This window comes from Ursus americanus, chromosome X, assembly GCF_024610735.1.
Source record: "Ursus americanus isolate L20-20 chromosome X, mUrsAme1.1.p, whole genome shotgun sequence".
Classification (NCBI taxonomy): Eukaryota; Metazoa; Chordata; class Mammalia; order Carnivora; family Ursidae; genus Ursus; species Ursus americanus.
The window spans coordinates 25,865,547-25,883,316 of NC_142164.1; the positions used below are offsets into that span (position 1 = coordinate 25,865,547).

The 17,770-nt window shown below is 35.6% G+C and overlaps 1 protein-coding gene across 13 annotated transcripts in view; it reads left to right on the forward strand.

The window, feature by feature from the left end:
• THOC2 (THO complex subunit 2) overlaps positions 1 to 17,770 on the forward strand; it is a 110,206-nt gene that overhangs the window by 58,968 nt on the left and 33,468 nt on the right. For 8 of the 13 annotated variants that reach the window (XM_087859629.1, XM_087859630.1, XM_087859632.1 and 5 more), the window contains exons 13-18: positions 7,943 to 7,984; positions 8,469 to 8,599; positions 8,698 to 8,799; positions 15,472 to 15,568; positions 16,173 to 16,266; positions 16,696 to 16,776. In XM_087859629.1, coding sequence (XP_087715755.1) covers positions 7,943 to 7,984; positions 8,469 to 8,599; positions 8,698 to 8,799; positions 15,472 to 15,568; positions 16,173 to 16,266; positions 16,696 to 16,776 — 547 coding nt within the window. The remainder of the gene's footprint in view (positions 1 to 7,942; positions 7,985 to 8,468; positions 8,600 to 8,697; positions 8,800 to 15,471; positions 15,569 to 16,172; positions 16,267 to 16,695; positions 16,777 to 17,770) is intronic. The other 5 variants (XM_087859634.1, XM_045804971.2, XM_045804979.2 and 2 more) reach the window with 1 other exon arrangement.

Consider the following 17,770-nt stretch of genomic DNA (forward strand, 5'->3'; position numbering starts at 1 on the left):
TATGCATATTTTGAAAATGTTGGTTATATACTTATACCACCTGTCACTTAACAGAATAGTCTTCTAGCCTACAGTTATTTGTAATCATTTATCACTGCGTATTTCTTAAATTTGAGGTACATAACATAGGACCATCTAGTACAGTGTTCTTCAGACTTTAGCATACATTAAATCACCTGGAGCTCATCTTAAAACACATTGTTGGGTTCCATCCTCAGAATTTCTGATTTAGTAGGTCTAGGGTGGAACCTACTGAAGAGAGTTTGCATTTCTAACAAGTTACCAGGTGATGCTGATGCTACTGATTCAAAGACCAAACTCTGAGAACTGTTTTTCTAGTATATTAACCAGTTTTGGTCTTTATTTCAGCCTTAAAAGAGGGGGTAGCTGTAAAGAATATTTCTATATGAATGGACAGATTTTGCTGTCTTTAATTTTCTTTAATTGTAGAGCATAGCTTTAACATGCTCATCTGACATACTTAAATGGTTTTGACAGCACCTACACACCTAACGATGAATTCCTTGGTGCTTTTTTGCATCCAGCTGATGTTAATGGATTAAGTTGTTTATGATAGCGACAGTTAATATTGAGCTCTTACTCTGTGCCAGGTCCTGTTCTAAGTACTTCATGTGAGTCAGTTCATTTAATCTTTACCATACCCTTTATGCTTTAGGTTAAGTAAATTGTCCAGGTCACACCATTAATATGGGGCGGGGCTGAGAGTTCAATCCAGGCAGTCTGGATTCAGAGGCCAAGCTCAAAATCATCATGCTCTCCTGCCTATACAAATGTAGTGTGTCTGAAGTGGAAGAAATGATAGGTTATCTAAATTTTGCAATTCTTGAAATTCCTTGCTATTTTAAATTAAATCTGTTAGTGGTATTTTGTTACTTTATCTCTACGATCTGTGTTCATCTCTGTCTATGTATCTCATCTCCAAGCTTTTCTCTTTATTAAGTTCATCCTTAAGACTTTTTTTCTATGACGATATATAGATATTTGTGGAGAATCTGCCTTTGTCCTTTGTGTTCTACTTTCATCCACACTGAGTTCGTTTATCTTTTATATGCTTTTTTTTTGGCGGGGGGGGGGCATGCTATTTATATTTCCATTGTAGCCACAGCATTTCTTTTCATCTTAATACGTATAGCTCTGTTCACAACTTCTTTCTGATATAGTGAGAGTGAATCCTCTTACCTTTCCTACCTTATTTATGATCAGTCCTCCTCCCCACAAGCTACAGTCTGAGTATTGGGTTCTCCTTTTGTTCTTTTCTGTAGTGTATGATAAGGAAGTGAATGAGCTCAGTGAGGCTGAGTATAGCCCTCATTTAGAGTACCTCTGCTTTCTCTTTTGAGGTACTGTTACCTATCCTGTACTAGGCATGCCCAGCCATGTGGGTATGTCAGCTCCCTTGGGCTTTGACTCCCTCAGCCATCTAAGTACAGTTCCTTTGAATGACAGCAGGCTTTAGCAGCTGGTTCTTCCTTTGCCAGAGTTCTGCTGGGCTCTTATTCACAAGAGTTTTTCCTCAGTTACTCACTTACATTGCAGGTCTTATTGTTTGAAGGATTTCGTTGACTTACCTTCCTTGGTCTGTACTACTTCTGGGGTTGGGTTAAGGGCAGGAGCCATACCACACTGTGTGTAGTACCAGAATTGAATGTGTGTGTGTGTGTCTGTCTGTCTGTTTCCCCGTCCCCTTGAAGTTAATAGCATAGTTTCCTCTTTTCCTGGTTGTTTGATGGTGAGTTTGGAGCATTAAAACAACGAGGCAGACCTTGTTCATTGCGTTAGGGATAGGGGAGAAAAATTCTGCTTCACTCTGTCATCTTAATTCATTTGTCTGGCCAGGCTGTTTATATGGCTGTTTCTTACGTTGGCCTTTGGTAAAAGCCAGAGTGCTTTAAATTGATTCATAGATGAAGCTTAGAGAAACCTAGAGTCAGGGAGTCAGAATATTCCTTAGATTGGGCATTGGATGATATTGGGAATAGCTAGCTGTGATAATGATATTGTGGTAATGTGGAAGAATGTTCTTTTTAGGAGATGCCTCCTGAATTCTTTTGAGATGAAATGTCATGCCTGCTATTTTTTTGGTCAGTCAAAAGGGCAAAATGCTAATTATTGAATCTACAAAGTAGGTATAAGAGGTGTTTATTGATAGTGCACTATCCATCCATTCAACTTTTATGTAAACTTGAAATTTTTAATAATAAAAATTGGGATTGCTAGGGACAGAATCTACCTTAAAACATTGATTCCAAAGCTCTACTTTATGAACCAGTTACTTTAGAATTTTGGCTTGATGTTTACTGTTTTTTTGTTTTTCTTTTCAAAATTGAAGATCTACCCTGGTTGTGTAGATTAGACCTCAAAGTTAATAATCCTTCTGGATGAAGGTACAAGCACAGCAGAATTGTACCATACTTGTGCTTAATTTGCGTGAATGTGGCCAGACTTGTTCCATCAAAATACTTAAGTGTGTATGCCTAGGGGTAAGGGCGAAATTGGAGGATTTATTTTCTCTGAGTTTGGTTCAGTTTCTCAGGTCTCTTACCACATTCAGTATGTGTCTAGTTTTTAAAGTAATGGGTTTTCATGTGACATGGCCCCTAAATGCAAGCCAGTTACTTGATTTCATCTTCACATAAATTCATGTTCCCATAACAGTGATTTCTTCTAGTGCTACAGGGGGAAAAACAGTCTTGTGTTGGACTTAAATGAAAGATAATGTGTCTGTGTACTTTATAGATAATTTAAGGCACTTTTAAGGGTAATTGTGAGTTTATATAATTTTCATTGTATTCAGTGACTTTAGAACCTAACTCACCCACAGAGTCTTCATTTAAGGCTGTCCCCCAAACAAAGTAATTTAAGGCATTACACATTGATTGTTAGGTTAACTGGTTTCATCGGGATGAGTGGCTAGGTACTTGCTAGTTATGTGACTTTAGTCTGGTCACTTTTCTATGCCAGAGATGAGTGGTAATAATATTTGCCTTATCTAGTTCCTGGGGTTGCAATGAGAATCAAATAAGATATGTCTAAACATTAATTAGATACTAACATTAATTAGGCATTCACCTTTAGAGAGTTAAAGTTGTCATGAATTCTTCAGAACATAGTAAGTTACAACTTTACTTTTGTAAATTGTCACTACACTAGCTTTTGATGATTTGTTTTAAAATGTTAATATACTTCGGGCACCTGGGTGGCTCAGTCATTAAGCGTCTGCCTTTGGCTCAGGTCATGATCCCAGGGTTCTGGGATGGAGCCCCGTATCGCATCATCTCCCTGCTCAGCAGGAAGCCTGCTTCTCTCTCTCCCACTCCCCCTGCTTGTGTTTCCTCTCTCGCTGCCTCTCTCTGTCAAATAAATAAATAAAATCTTTAAAAAAATAATAAAGTGTTAATATACTTTAGTCTATCTCTGTCTTTAAATAATAGATACTACTTTAAAGTAGCAGCTTCATTTCCCCATGAGAGCAGATTTGATTTTGTGTAGGAATGCCTTTGACTTCCTTACATTGTAGTGGTAAGCAGATGTGTCCCCCCCATTGTGGAAATTTATGTTATAAATTAGTAACAAATCAAAATTTTTATCAAAGTAAATTTTTATTGCTGGGACTTTGTGAGTGGACTAGTCATGGGTAGCTATAGACATGTCACTTTCCAATTTTAAGTAGATACAAATTTTGTAAGAATATTTGTAAGAGAATCAGAACCTTGCATTATAATTCTTATTGTCCAAGAGACAGATGCTGCTCTCATTGGCACTGTTCGCTAAGCTCCTGTATGTACTTTTGTTATTATAAGTCTCATGCAAAGCACATGAACTCTAGAGTTGGAGACCAAATTGAATCTATAGTATTCTTGCTATTTAATGAGCCTGAGCAGGGAAGAACTGTTAGGATGTTTATATTTGTGCTTATATTGTCACCTGTAATAATTGGTTTGAACTAAGGTCACCTTAGCTATTACTGAATATCTTCATGTGACAGTTCTAATCAAGATGTAGTATCACAGTTAAGATAATAAAATTACAAATAGGATCTTAATTTTTACCATTAGCTATGCTTTTTACTTAAGAGAGACATATAAACATACAAGGATAGGCAGATGTAGACTCTATGTACAAACCGTTTAATTTTAGAAGTATATTTTATACAAGAAAGTAGAATTTTTAGTGTGTACCAGATGCACACTGTAAGCAGTTGATTCAACCCCTGTGCCTCCTTTCAAAGACTGTTTTCTGAAATTGAACCTCAGTGTTCAGTTTCAGAAAAAAAATTCAGAATATAAAACATTAAAAAATATTTGTGAAAAACTCTCATGTCTTGGAGGTTTGGCCATTTATCCATGCAGGGTATAGCAGATGCTATTAGATTCCATCTGTATTCTTTTGGCTCTACACTAGGTCCTTACCATTTTGGTGTGTGCCAGCCTAATTTTCAGCTATTGGCACCTGCATCTCTCTGTCTGAGGACTTTTCTGGACCTGGAAGCGTACATAGGTAGTATAGGAATTGGTGTCCTGGAATTGCTGGAGAACCAGTGAAATGATAGGAGTTAGTATGTAACTACCATGCCTTGAGATGTGATAATCCTGAGTTGCATTTCTACAGACCTTCAGAGTCCCCAGTGGGATTAAGCTCCAGTTAACCCACAGGAATAATTTCCTACTAGTGGCACCTAGGGTTACTTCCCAAATAAACTATGCCTGCACTTGAATAGGGTCTGCTTTTGGGGGAATGTAAAGTAAAACACAGGGGCATATCCCTTAAAACAAATTTCATATGAAAACCTTAATTTTCCCTAAAGATAGATTTACAGGGCTTTTTGTTTTACAAAAGACTTCTATTATGAACTCCATTTATAAAGCAAAGTCATTTAAATAAATCACATATTCATATTCATTAAGTGCACTGAAAATGCCCATTTTTACACACAGTTTGTTAGAACTATGCTCGTGTAAAACAGCACAGTTTCATATCATAATCAACGTTTTAACCAAAGTAATTACTTTTGGGTGGTGAATTTTATGAAACCAAGTATAGCTATTTAGCATTTTCTTTTGTTTGCTATATTTTAATGTGTAAACCACTTCCACAAGTCCATTTACTGCAGTTTGACTGCTACCCATGTGGTAGGTAGGGAGACTATGTGTTTTATTGTCTAAACCAGGATACTCAAGATGGAAAGGTTGTGCTATTACTTACACTGGGATAAAAAGCGAGAACCAGCATATATGGTCATACTCTGTATAGATGACCATATTATTAATTCTTTGGTACAGATTTGTATTGATTAAAAATGAAATGTGTACTTTCATTTTAGTACTTTTTCATTTAGTATCTCTGTTTTCAGAAATGATGTAGTATCAGTATTACTGATTGTTTCTAAGTGTTTTATAAAATTTTAAGAGTTTCTGATTAAAAGATAAAAACAAAGCTTTGACCCAAAACATTGAAAGGCAATTCATTTATCTCTTCTTCAGGCTCAGTAAACTGATGGCCTTGTAACTTTTAACCTATAGATTATATTTTCCTATTTCTAAGTTATTTTGATGGGTCTTAGTTGGATCCTTCCTAGCAAAGAGATTTTCCTTATAGTTTTAAGACCTAAATGTGAAGTTCTTAGCCTACTGTCTGGCACATAGTGAGTACTCAATAAGTGGTAGTTAATGAGAAAAATAGGGAAGGTGAAAATAGTGCCATACTTTACTTAGATGTAGCTTCAGGTTCAAATCTAGTCACAAATCTTAAGTATTTTTCCTTTTTTTTCCTTTTCTGAAATAAAGTCTAAAGTAGCATTTCAAATATTCATGGGTTAGAGATACTAAAAGTAGGACATCAGTAATAAAGTAATTTATCTAGTTAAATCTACGACTTTTTCTCAAGCTCTATTTCTTGACTCTCCAGAAGCCCCCTCTTGGTGGACCCTACGTTATTTTTTGTGCCCAGTTCTTTTATGCAGCCCTGTCATTTGCTCCCCCATTATGGGGCAAGTATGGAACCTGCTTGGGGCCATTTATATCTGATGGTTTGTCTAGGCATAATTATGAATGCTCGATTTTATTCATACTTAAAAATTCAGTTCCTAATAGTACATTGGCAAGTGTACTTTTGATCTTCAAGAGATCCCCAAAGATAGGAACTGAACTGTCTTTGTCAGTTCCTCAAAGATAGGAACTCTGTTCTGTTCATCTTTGAATTCCGGTGTCTGGCCATAGTAAATGAATGAATGAAGTGGATGTATTTTGTTCCTCCCCTTCTTTTCTTCCTCCCATTTCTTCCTGGACTGGCCATTCAATAAAATTTTAGTGTTGTACTGTGAGAATGGAGAGTTTTATATTTACTCTAAATTAAAAAGCAAATTAAACTAAAAGAAAAAGCATCAAGAGACTGGAATGGTTTTTATAAAATTCTTACCAAAGAAAAGAAAATTCTTTTACTTGCATGTACCTTTGCCATTTACTTTTGTTCATCTTTGTTATAGTTAGCCTTTGATAGAAATGTTTCTTACTGCTCTTCTAGATAGTTTCTTGTGCTTTCCATATTTCTTTTTCTTTTTCAAATTTTCCTGGTTATGAAATCTAGAGAATTGACATATAGATATTACAAACTTAAGTATTTAGTAAAGGAATTAGGACAGCTTAGTAAGTAAGAAAATGTTTTATTTCTATGGAGAAACCTGTGTAGCTTTATGAGAATCATAGTATATTAGAAAAGGAGTAGCTTATTTAACTGCCTTTATCCCCAACATAATAATACTGTAAGTCTAGTTCTTCCTAATATGCCACCAGAATTACTGCCCCCCAAACAAAACAAAACAAAAGCAGCTATCTACTTCGTTTTCTGCCAGGCCATTCCTTTGTAACCTGACCCTTATTTGCTGACCAGGATATATGTTGACTTAACAGTTGTTTCTGTGAAAGGGAACCATATCTTTTTAACCTGCTGATTAAAGGGAGGGGGGGATTGTGTGTTTTCCCATCAGTGTGACGTGGCAGTCCTGGAATTAGTCTTATGTGAAAATGTCGCACAGAAGCTAGACTTCTCTGCAGTAGTGTCTGTTAAATTACTCAAGTATGAAAACATACATGCACAAAATACCCATTTCTGCCAAGAAAATAATAAGCTTGTTAGCTGCATGTTAGCTTTTTCCCCTTCCGTCACTTGGTATTGAATTAAATCCTTCCCAGAAATCTAGATTGTCCTTGGCTATCAGTGCTTCAGTTGTCCTTTTGGCCTTTGCACACTCCTCTAACTCTCTACCTGCCTATATACACACACACAAGTATTACTGTTTCATTTTGAATGAATGGACAGCATCAGCATCAAACATGGCACTTAAGCGGTCCATCTGCAAATCAGTGGCCCAGGTTTTTTCATTCAGTCCAACTTAGGCAGTGGTATGGTCTTTTCAGTAATGTTACTAGTATTTTGGGCTTATTTCTCATTGAGAGTTTAAGTAATGGTGAATTAAAACATAGTTTTAATTTCTTTGAGTTTAAATTTTTTGTGTTACTGCTTGAGTCTTAGATTTTACTAATTCTGTAGCAGAAAATCAGAACTTCTGGATGGAAAAATGCAAATGCGTTATAACTAAATTGTGCTGGATACAATCTTATAATAAATACTTAGATCAATTTTAGGATGCTTTGGTTTGTGATAATGAGGTTGAGAAAAGAATTGGCTTATAAAAGTGACATTTAAAATTCATGAATGTTGCAAATGATTTGGAAGTTAGAAATATAGGTGAAATTAAAAAATGTTAATTGGTAATACTGGCTATATTTAAAATCTACACTTGTTGAAAAAGTAAGGAAATAATTCACAACCATGTACAAGTTAATTTTTTTCAAATTAGATGCTAAATTGTGACATCATAATCTTAACCTTTTTGCATTTTATTTATAGTTTTTTTTAATTTTAGTTTCAGTCTGATGGAAGCAAACAAGAAGATAAAGAGAAAACGGTAAGAGACTAGAAAAATCCAGTGTGTCTGATTTGTCTGTGTACAGCATATGCTTTAATCACGTGTGTGAATTATTTTGTACTCTACATTCTTAGTATAGCTTTTGCCGTATCTTTTATTTATTTATTTTTATAATGATTTTTTATTATGTTAGTCACCATACAGTACATCCCCGGTTTTTGATGTAATTGCCGTATCTTTTAAGATTGACAGCTCCTATTTTTGAAGATTACCATGTTGAGAAAGGAAGAGGAATAATAAGAGTCCCTCGTTCTCTTGCTGTCCCTTTCCTTACCTCACCTCATTGCTTCCTTAGATGAGAAGCACAAATACCCATTGTGAAAAGGGCAGTGATAGTGTGGGAAATTAGATGTGGTGTGGTAGATCAAAGAATGGCAGTTTTTCCAAGGCTGACATAAATTTATTTTAGGGGGGGATTAATGTGGACCTTTTACTAAAATAATTTTTCCTCCCTTCTTCTTAGGAAGTTATCCTTAGCTGTTTACTTAGCATTACTGACCAGGTACTTCTTCCATCTCTTTCTTTGATGGACTGCAATGCTTGTATGTCTGAGGAACTATGGGGAATGTTTAAAACATTTCCATATCAGCATAGGTAAATACATAATATTTTTGTGTTTTTAACTACTATTCTAGTGCATTAACCTTTAACTGTTTAACTTTTCCTAATTCTTCATCTCATCGTTTTTTAAGATACCGTCTGTATGGCCAGTGGAAGAATGAAACTTATAACAGTCACCCACTTTTAGTAAAAGTTAAAGCCCAAACAATAGACAGAGCCAAATATATCATGAAGTAAGTTTTAATTTATTTTTCTTCTTATTAACCTAAAGTATATCTGGATCTAATTTACTTTCTTCCAGCCAACTTATGTCTGAGCCTCAGTTCTGAGGAAGCCCAGGAGTATTTGCTTAATGGTATAGCCGATTATATACTGCAGATAGAATGACTAACAATTTTTGTGCTTTTTAGCTCATTTTGACTACCAAGTTCGTTTTTGTAGTCATGTTTGCATAGCTGTAAAATTTAATACTCCTCTAATGCATCATATTATAGGGTGAGTTTTTTTAAAAGGACAGCCTACTATGGCCTTTGCTCAATTTGCATAATACATTTAATGGCTTATAAAAGGTGGTCAAAGTTCTCGAAATTTCCTCTGCTGAAAGTTACTGTAATAAAGATTTTTCTTGGAGTGCCCAGGTGGCTCAGTCGGTTAAGCTTCTGACTTTGGTTTTGGCTCAGGCTGTGATCTCATGGGTTGTGGATCCCGCCCTTCCTGCATTGGGCTCTGCGCTTAGCACAGAGTCTGCTTGGGATTCTCTACCTTTCCCTCTCCCTCTGCTCCTTCCTCTGCTTGCATGCGTGCTTTGTCTCTCTCTTTTTCTCAAATAAATGAATAAGATCTTAAAAAAAAGATTTTTCTTTTTTGGAAGATCTAATGGAATTATGCAGAACTACCTCCTTGAGTCAACTTTTGAAAAATTTCTATTCTTTTCATTTGTGTGCCTTATTTTCCTGTTATTAAAGATATAAGAGTGACGTTATTTTACTTCTTGATAAACTGAAACTTAATTATGAAAATTGTATACTTCAGATTAGAGTTGGTTTATATGCTAAATACACTGCTATATTACAAGTGTTTTCAGTAGGGCTATTGATTGTTATTTCCTTTATGTTTGTGCAGTGGTGTGGTTATTTTAATTAAAATAGTTCATTTTCTGGTTTAACTAGATTTAATAGTATGCAGTGATACTGTCTGCCCAGTGATACTGTCCCTGGTCACAGTCTGCTGAGGAAATAGGTGTGTGCACAATCACAATCTGGTTTAATAGTTGCTGTTATACAGTATATATAATGTTCTTTGGGAGGATAGAGAAGAGAGTGAGTTATTTCACTCTGTGAAGTTGAGGAAGGCGTGGAAGGAGATGATACTAGAATTCGTCCTTCCAAAAGAGTTCTGGTCTTCAGAATTCCTCAGGTAGTTTCTAGCTTAACAACAGCAGCTAATATTTATGGAGCCATTAATACTTATTTGTGCCAGGCCCTGAACTAAGTGCTTTATATGGATTATTTAATAATACAGTTGACCCTTGAACAAACATGGGTTTGAACTATGCGGATTCACTTATGTGTTTTTTTTTTCATAAATGTATTGGAAATTTTTTTGAGATTTGGAACAAATTTGAAAAAACTTAAAGACAAATCACATAACCTAGAAATATTGAAAAAAATCAAGAAAAAGGTATGTCATGAATGCATAAAATATATGTAGATACTAGTCTGTTTTATCATTTGCTACCATAAAATATATACCAATCTATTCTAAAAAGTTAAAATTTACCAGAACTTACGTGCACATTTGCAGACTGTACAGTGTGCCGTTTGTAGGCAAGAGAGATGTAAACAAATGTAAAGATTTAGTATTAAGTCATAACTGCATGAAAACTACCTGTAATACTTACTGTACTACTGTAATAATTTTGTAGCCACCCTGTTGCTATGAAGTGAGCTCAAGTGTTGTGAGTATCCGCTTAAAACACTGTGTGATGCTAATCATCTATGCGTGAGCAGTACATCTCTCCAGTAAATTGCATATTGCAGTAAAAAGTGATCTCTCATGGTTCTTATGTATTTTTCGTGTTTATTGTGATACCGTAAGCCTTGCATAACACCCTGGGACCCATACGAAGTGCTTCTAGTGCTGCCGTAAGTGCTTCCAAGCAGAGAAAAGTCATTACGTTACAAGAAAAAGTTGAATTGCTTGATATGTACCATAGATTGAGGTTTGTAGCTGCAGCTATCCGCCATTTCCAGTGTGAGGACTTTTTTTTTTTTTTGTAAAGGAAATTCATGAAGTCATTGCTGCAGCTACACCAGCAGGTGTGAAAACCTTGTACTTTTTGTGAAATACTTTTTTATCTTGTATTGAAAATGCGGTTGTTACGTGGGTACAGAATTGCGTTAAGAATGAAATATCTATTGATTCTAATATAACTTGAGAAAATGCCAAGTCATTATATGACAACTTAAAGCAAAAGGAAAGTGAAGGATCAGAAGCTGGAGAATTTAATGCCAGCAAAGGATGGTTTGATAATTTTAGAGAGGTTTGGCTTAGAAAAAAAGGCAAGATGACAGGAGACGCAGTTTCTCCTGACCGAGAGGCAGAAAGTAGGTAAGTTCCCAGATGCCATTAAAATCATTGAGGAGAAGGGATATCTGCCTGAACAGGTTTTTAATGAAGACAAAAGTTGCCCTATTCTGGAAAATAAATCCACAAAGGACTTTTATTAGGAAGGAAGAGCAAGCACCAGAATTTAAGGTAGGAAGGAATAGGCTAACTCCACCGTTCTGTGCAAATGCAGTCAGGTTTATGATCTGGAGTGCCCTTATCTATATAGCTGCTAACTCCTGAGCCTTGAAGGGAAAAGATAAACACCAGGTGCCGGAAAACAAATTGACACTGGACAATCCGGCAGAAGGTTCTGATTATTCTAGACTGCTTTTTGACTTCTTTTACGACATGGACCCTTCTATGATATGGGCACTGAAACTAAAGCAAATGATGGAAGAAGGATAGGTACCATATAGAAACATTTTTAAACAAGTAGAAAAGCAAAAAAGTCAGACAGAAATTACCAAGTACTTCCATAAGGTTACACTGAGTGTGCCTGTCTCAATTGCCTGCCTTCCACCTCCTCCGTCTCTTCCATTCTGCCATCTCCGAGACAACAAGATCAACCATTTGTCTTCCTCCTCCTCTTCAGCCTTCTCAATGTGAAGGCAGTGAGAATGAAGACCTTTATGATGATCCATTTCCACTTAATGAGTAGTAAATAATCATTGTGCTATACAGTTAATAACTTCCATAAGGTTACACTGAGTGTGCCTGTCTCAATTGCCTGCCTTCCACCTCCTCCGTCTCTTCCATTCTGCCATCTCCGAGACAACAAGATCAACCATTTGTCTTCCTCCTCCTCTTCAGCCTTCTCAATGTGAAGGCAGTGAGAATGAAGACCTTTATGATGATCCATTTCCACTTAATGAGTAGTAAATAATCATTGTGCTATACAGTTAATAACTTCCATAAGGTTACACTGAGTGTGCCTGTCTCAATTGCCTGCCTTCCACCTCCTCCGTCTCTTCCATTCTGCCATCTCCGAGACAACAAGATCAACCATTTGTCTTCCTCCTCCTCTTCAGCCTTCTCAATGTGAAGGCAGTGAGAATGAAGACCTTTATGATGATCCATTTCCACTTAATGAGTAGTAAATAATCATTGTGCTATACAGTTAATAACTTACTTGTTGTGTTTGTGTGTCTTCGTTTGAAAATCTAACCCTATGGCAGGAACTGTAGGAGATGTTTTTGTGTCTTCCTTATCATCATGTAGGATATTGTGTGCAAGACTTGTATGGAAGTGGATAGCCTATCCTTACATAGGCATAAGGTGAATTGATATTTAACAAAATATATGTGTTTGTTTTCTTACTGTTTTATAACTTTGCTTTCAAAGAATTGTATTATTGTATAGTATGCCTTTCTCATAATTGGACTAACTGCATTGTCAGTGTATCACAGATAAGTGGTTTTTAAAAAAAGTAACAGTGTTTCCAATACTGTATTATGAATATGACTGTAATGCTATATGCCATAAAAATTTGATAACAGTTCATTCATTAGCATATAGGTTAGGCCACCATGAAGTAATCGTATCAGTTATATTAGGCTGCGATAAAGCAATCATGTTGTTGTTGCTTTGTTATCAATGCGTGAATCATTATACATGTAAATAAATATGAATTTCTTTTTCACATTGTCTTTTCATTTTTGATGTCTAGTATTAGTGATGCATATAACATCTACTGTGTTTTGTATCACATAAGATAATATTGGTGTAGGTACTGACAGACTGTTCATCTTGTAAATAGACAATGTAAACTTAACAGTATTGACAAATACAGTACAGTACTGTAAATGTATTTTCCTTATGATTTTCTTAACATTTTCTTTAGCTTTATTGTAAGAATATAGTATATAATACATATACAGAATATGTGTTAATTGGCTGTTATGTTATTAGGCAGGCTTCTTTCTGGTCCGTAGTAGGCTATTAGTAGTTAAGCTTTTGGGGAGTCAGAAATTATACACAGATTTTCGACTGGGTAGTGGGTTGTTGCCCCTAATCTCTATGTTGTTCAAGGGTCAACTATATATTAAATATTATCAGATCTCTTGAATCTGTGTCTTCTGCTCTCTGCTGCTACTAACATTTCTTTTATCTGGAGTATTATGGTGCCTTTATTCTTTATTTATTCTTTCTTCAAGATCCTTTGGTGACTAACCATTGCCTGCAGGTTGTGTGTCAACCTTTATGGCATGGTGATGTAAGACATTTTTCATGATCTGTCCCTCCCCATTCCCCTTTGCCTGCTAATTCTACCTCCAGCTGCACTGAGCTCGGTTAAGTTTCCCTGAATGTGCTGTGGTCTCCTTTTTCTTTGCATATATTTTTCATTTCTTCTGTTTGTACAGGTTTTCCCTTATCTCTTTTTCCGCTCTCTATCTGGTGACCTCATCATCCTTGGAGGGTGGGCTTCAGTATTAGCTCCTCACGAAGCCTTCCATAACACATACTGCCAAGCATAATTGACTGTTCTTTCTGCCACCACTGTTTCATATACATGTGATGCTATCATACCACTTAGATACATTGCTATGATTATTTTTCTTTTATCTAATTGTCTAATCTTTTGAATAGTTTATACATTCACATGGCTTACATTTCAATAAATGTAAAGAGGGTAGATAATAAAAAGTCTCTCATCCCATCCTCCATTCATTCAGTCCTCCTAAAGGAAAAAAAGTAGCCACTGTTTAGTTTCTTAATCCTTCCAGAGATTTTGATGTATGTAGAGGTGAATACAAATATATTATTCTCCCCCTTTGTACTATTGATAGCATATAATAAATACTGTTCTGTAACTTCCTGGATTTGTTTAAGAATGTAAGGTTTAAAAAATAGGTTAAGTCAGTCTCTCCAGCTGGACCAAGCTTGAGAGTAGGAGCTATTATTCATCCATCTATTCTGAGTGCTTAGCTCTTTGCCTGTTATAGAAGACGTTAATATGAATGAATTAATTAATAAAAATATATATCACTGAAGAATATGTGTAGAATTTTTAATGTACTTGGATTTTTGTTGTATTTGTTAGTTGTAACTATTTCACCAGGCTTGAACAATATGATTTTGGTATTGATTAAACTTTGTATTTTGGGAATGGAATGTATTCATTTATTACTTACAGAATTTCACAAGTTTTGATTACTGTTTAAAAAATGAATTTGCTGTAAGGCATTCAGTAATTCATTCAACAGATGGTCATTGATTGTGTTCCATATGCCAGACACCGTGGTAGCTTGAGGGTAAGACATAATCAAGAAAGTATTCCTTTTATTTATTTATTCATTTGTTTGTTCGTTCATTCATTCATTCATTCCCCTCCAGGGTGGAGACAGAAGGGAATGGGATAAAAGGTATAGAGAGGAAGGTTCTGCTTTGGCAAGTAGGGGGACCACCTGAAATAGTAGTGTCAGAAGTAAGGACAGATGGTAGTAAGTTTGAAGGTAGAACAGAGTATAGCCAAAGTTTCAAATTTGGTAGGCCTGTCTTTTCTGTGGGGAAAAAAGGAAACTGGGCCGTGGAGAATGGGAAAGGGAAGCAGTTGATGATGAAATAATTTTGATTTATGGGTCAGTTTTGTTTACTTTCAAAAATTGTTTACATGAAAACCAGAGAACTTCTTCTATCAAGGAGTGCAACATTAGCTATTACTCTGTTAGGGTAACTGAGACAGGTCTATGAGGTATTTGATTGCATTACACTGAATTTGATATCTAAACTGATAAATGAGTGCTTCTAAATCTAAAATAATTATGATTTTGGGATGCCTGGGTGGCTCAGTTGGTTAAACATCTGCCTTCGGCTCAGGTCATGATCCCAGGGTCCTGGGATCGAGTCCTGCATTGGGCTCCTTGCTCAGTGGGGAGCCTACTTCTGCCTCTGCCTGCCGCTTCCCCTGCTTGTGTGCTCCCTCTCTTTCTGACAAATAAATAAAATCTGTTAAAAAATAATTATGATTTTCTTCAAGAGGAGTTTTATGTACTTGTAGAGTACGTTAAGAGTTTTTGCTTATTAAACTATTAATATAAAATGGAAATGTATATATTATAAATGTTAAGCATTAGTACAAGATCTTAATACCCTTTGGGAGGATGCCTAATCAAAATAACTTAAGGCCTACAGTAATGTATATGAAGAGTGTGGTGGTTTTACATGGATCCATTTTGGATACTTGGGAAAGAATTGGGGTTTTTTTTTTGTTTGGTTTTTTATGGTATAAAAAAGCTATCAACATTATAAGGAAAATGACTTAAGATGATCTCTGCCACCTTTTTCTCCCCTTGTAGGCGTCTAACCAAGGAAAATGTGAAGCCTTCTGGAAGACAAATTGGGAAGTTGAGCCACAGCAATCCAACCATTTTGTTTGATTATGTATGTTTTGAGGTTAATATTATTTTAAGGGATTTTTCTTTTTGTTGTCTTTAAATCAGCACAAGTAGAAATGGCCTTGATAGTTTTAGGGGAAAAAATCTTTAGCAAATGAAACATTGTATAGTTATTCTAAAAATAAAACAGCATACAATATATTTAACACATTGATCTGCTTTTTTGGTCAGATGTAACAATGCTACTGTTAAACAGTCTAACATTGTCTTATTTACCCATGTTGATTTATAAAAATATTAATAAAGAGATGCATTATTTATTGATTTTAGTTGTTAGAAACATTTGAATAGCATTTCATTGTGATTCAGGCATAATACTTTCATATTTAGAAAGAGAATTTCTAAAAGACATTCGGCATTTATCATTCCAGAAGTCAAATTATATGTCCTGGAATTATTTCCTAATTGGAGAATGTAGCCTAAGAAAATATTTCCTAAGAAATGGTAGAATATAATAGGTTTTATATAAATACAGAGTAGAAGGAAGCTACTTTAATTTTAAGCATTGTTTCTTTTGAAAAACAAAAAGGATAGCCATTATTTAGCACAGCAGTTCCCTTTTGATGAATTAATGCCATCTGTTTTTTGTTGCTGTCTTCCAGATCTTGTCACAAATACAGAAATATGATAACTTAATAACACCTGTAGTAGATTCATTGAAATACCTCACTTCATTGAATTATGATGTTTTGGCCTGTATCCTTTCAAGTGAAGTAATACATAGATTTCACATTTCATAGATCTTAATGGTGAACATATATTTTCATTCTTTTTGTTTTTCTTTTTCATTCTAAGGTTCCATTAGTAACCAAATGAGGTTAATTCCATTGGCTGATCTGAAGGTTGGCCAGTCAGAAGTTTGTGTGTGTGTGTGTGTGTGTGTGTGTGTGTGGTGTATAGGGAGAGAACAATGTTAAGTTTACTAAACATGGTAATATAGGTGGAATCTGTCTTGCTTGCTGAAAGTTGGAAAAGTTGATACTACAGTGAGTGTGATTTTCAATAATCTGTAATAACTTGAAGCTAACAATTTTATTTTTTTCCAAGTTGTGTTATTTTGTTATTGTTTTAAGGGTCTTTGTTAGAGATAATAGTGACCTAAAATTTTTCCTTAATGTGCAAAAGATTGTATCATTGAAGCTTTAGCTAATCCGGAAAAGGAGAGAATGAAACATGATGACACAACCATCTCAAGCTGGCTTCAGAGTAAGTGTTTTTACTTTTCTAAGTTTGAAATTTCCATCTGTTGTAATTGCCATGTTAAGTATTCTATTGCCAATGCTAAGAGCCTGTTTGTCAAGAGGTCTTGAGAATACCTAGCCACTCAGCTTGCTCTCAGAGTGTTTAAGCCTTTGGCTGTGTAAGGAGGTTCATATAGTACTTATTCATTTTCCAACTCAAGAGTCCAGTATTGGCTGTGATAGAATTTGTGCAAGCATTACTGGGGAGATAAAAATTCCCTTCTATTATTTTAGAGGAATTACTCTTAAGGGAACTCTTCTCCTTTCTCTCCTTTCCATCCTGAGGTTGCAGTCATCTTTAAAAGAATAAAAACGTGGTTGTTAACAGAAACCCTAGCCTTGTTTTGTTTTAAATTTCTTGTGCTTTTGATTTCTAGCAGTGAGTTCCCTTTTCTTTCACACTGTTGTGTCTGATAGCTGAATCTTGTGGTAGCTCCCCATTGCCCTTTAATGTCTGAAATCTGCAATAAGTCATACAAGTAAGTTCTTTTGGGATCAGGTCCTTACTCAGTGTATTGGGCTCATCTTTTGCCCCTCCCTAGTATTGTAGGTTCCATTAATACTGAGCTTGTACTTTCCATGGCCTTTTTGTACATGTTATTGCCTCTACTTGAAATACCCTTCCATGCCTATTCATTTCCTCCACCACATCTACTTATTCATTAGACTTCAGCTTAGAGGTCACTTTTCTTCAGAAAACTTTCCCTATTAATGCTCCTACCCAAAAGTCACAATTAAGGTGCTCCTCTCTGTACTCCGATGGAACCTTTTATTCATCATCGTTATTTCAGCTTACTTTTCTGTATCCCTTACTAGACTGTAAGCTCCTTGAGGGCAGGACCTGTGTTTCGTCCATTATCGTTTAAGATGCTCAGCAAATAATTGGTTGAAAAGGCTACAGATCACTTGATTTTACTAGGATCTCCTCTTGTCTTGACTGGGGTTTTCTCCCTACTCAT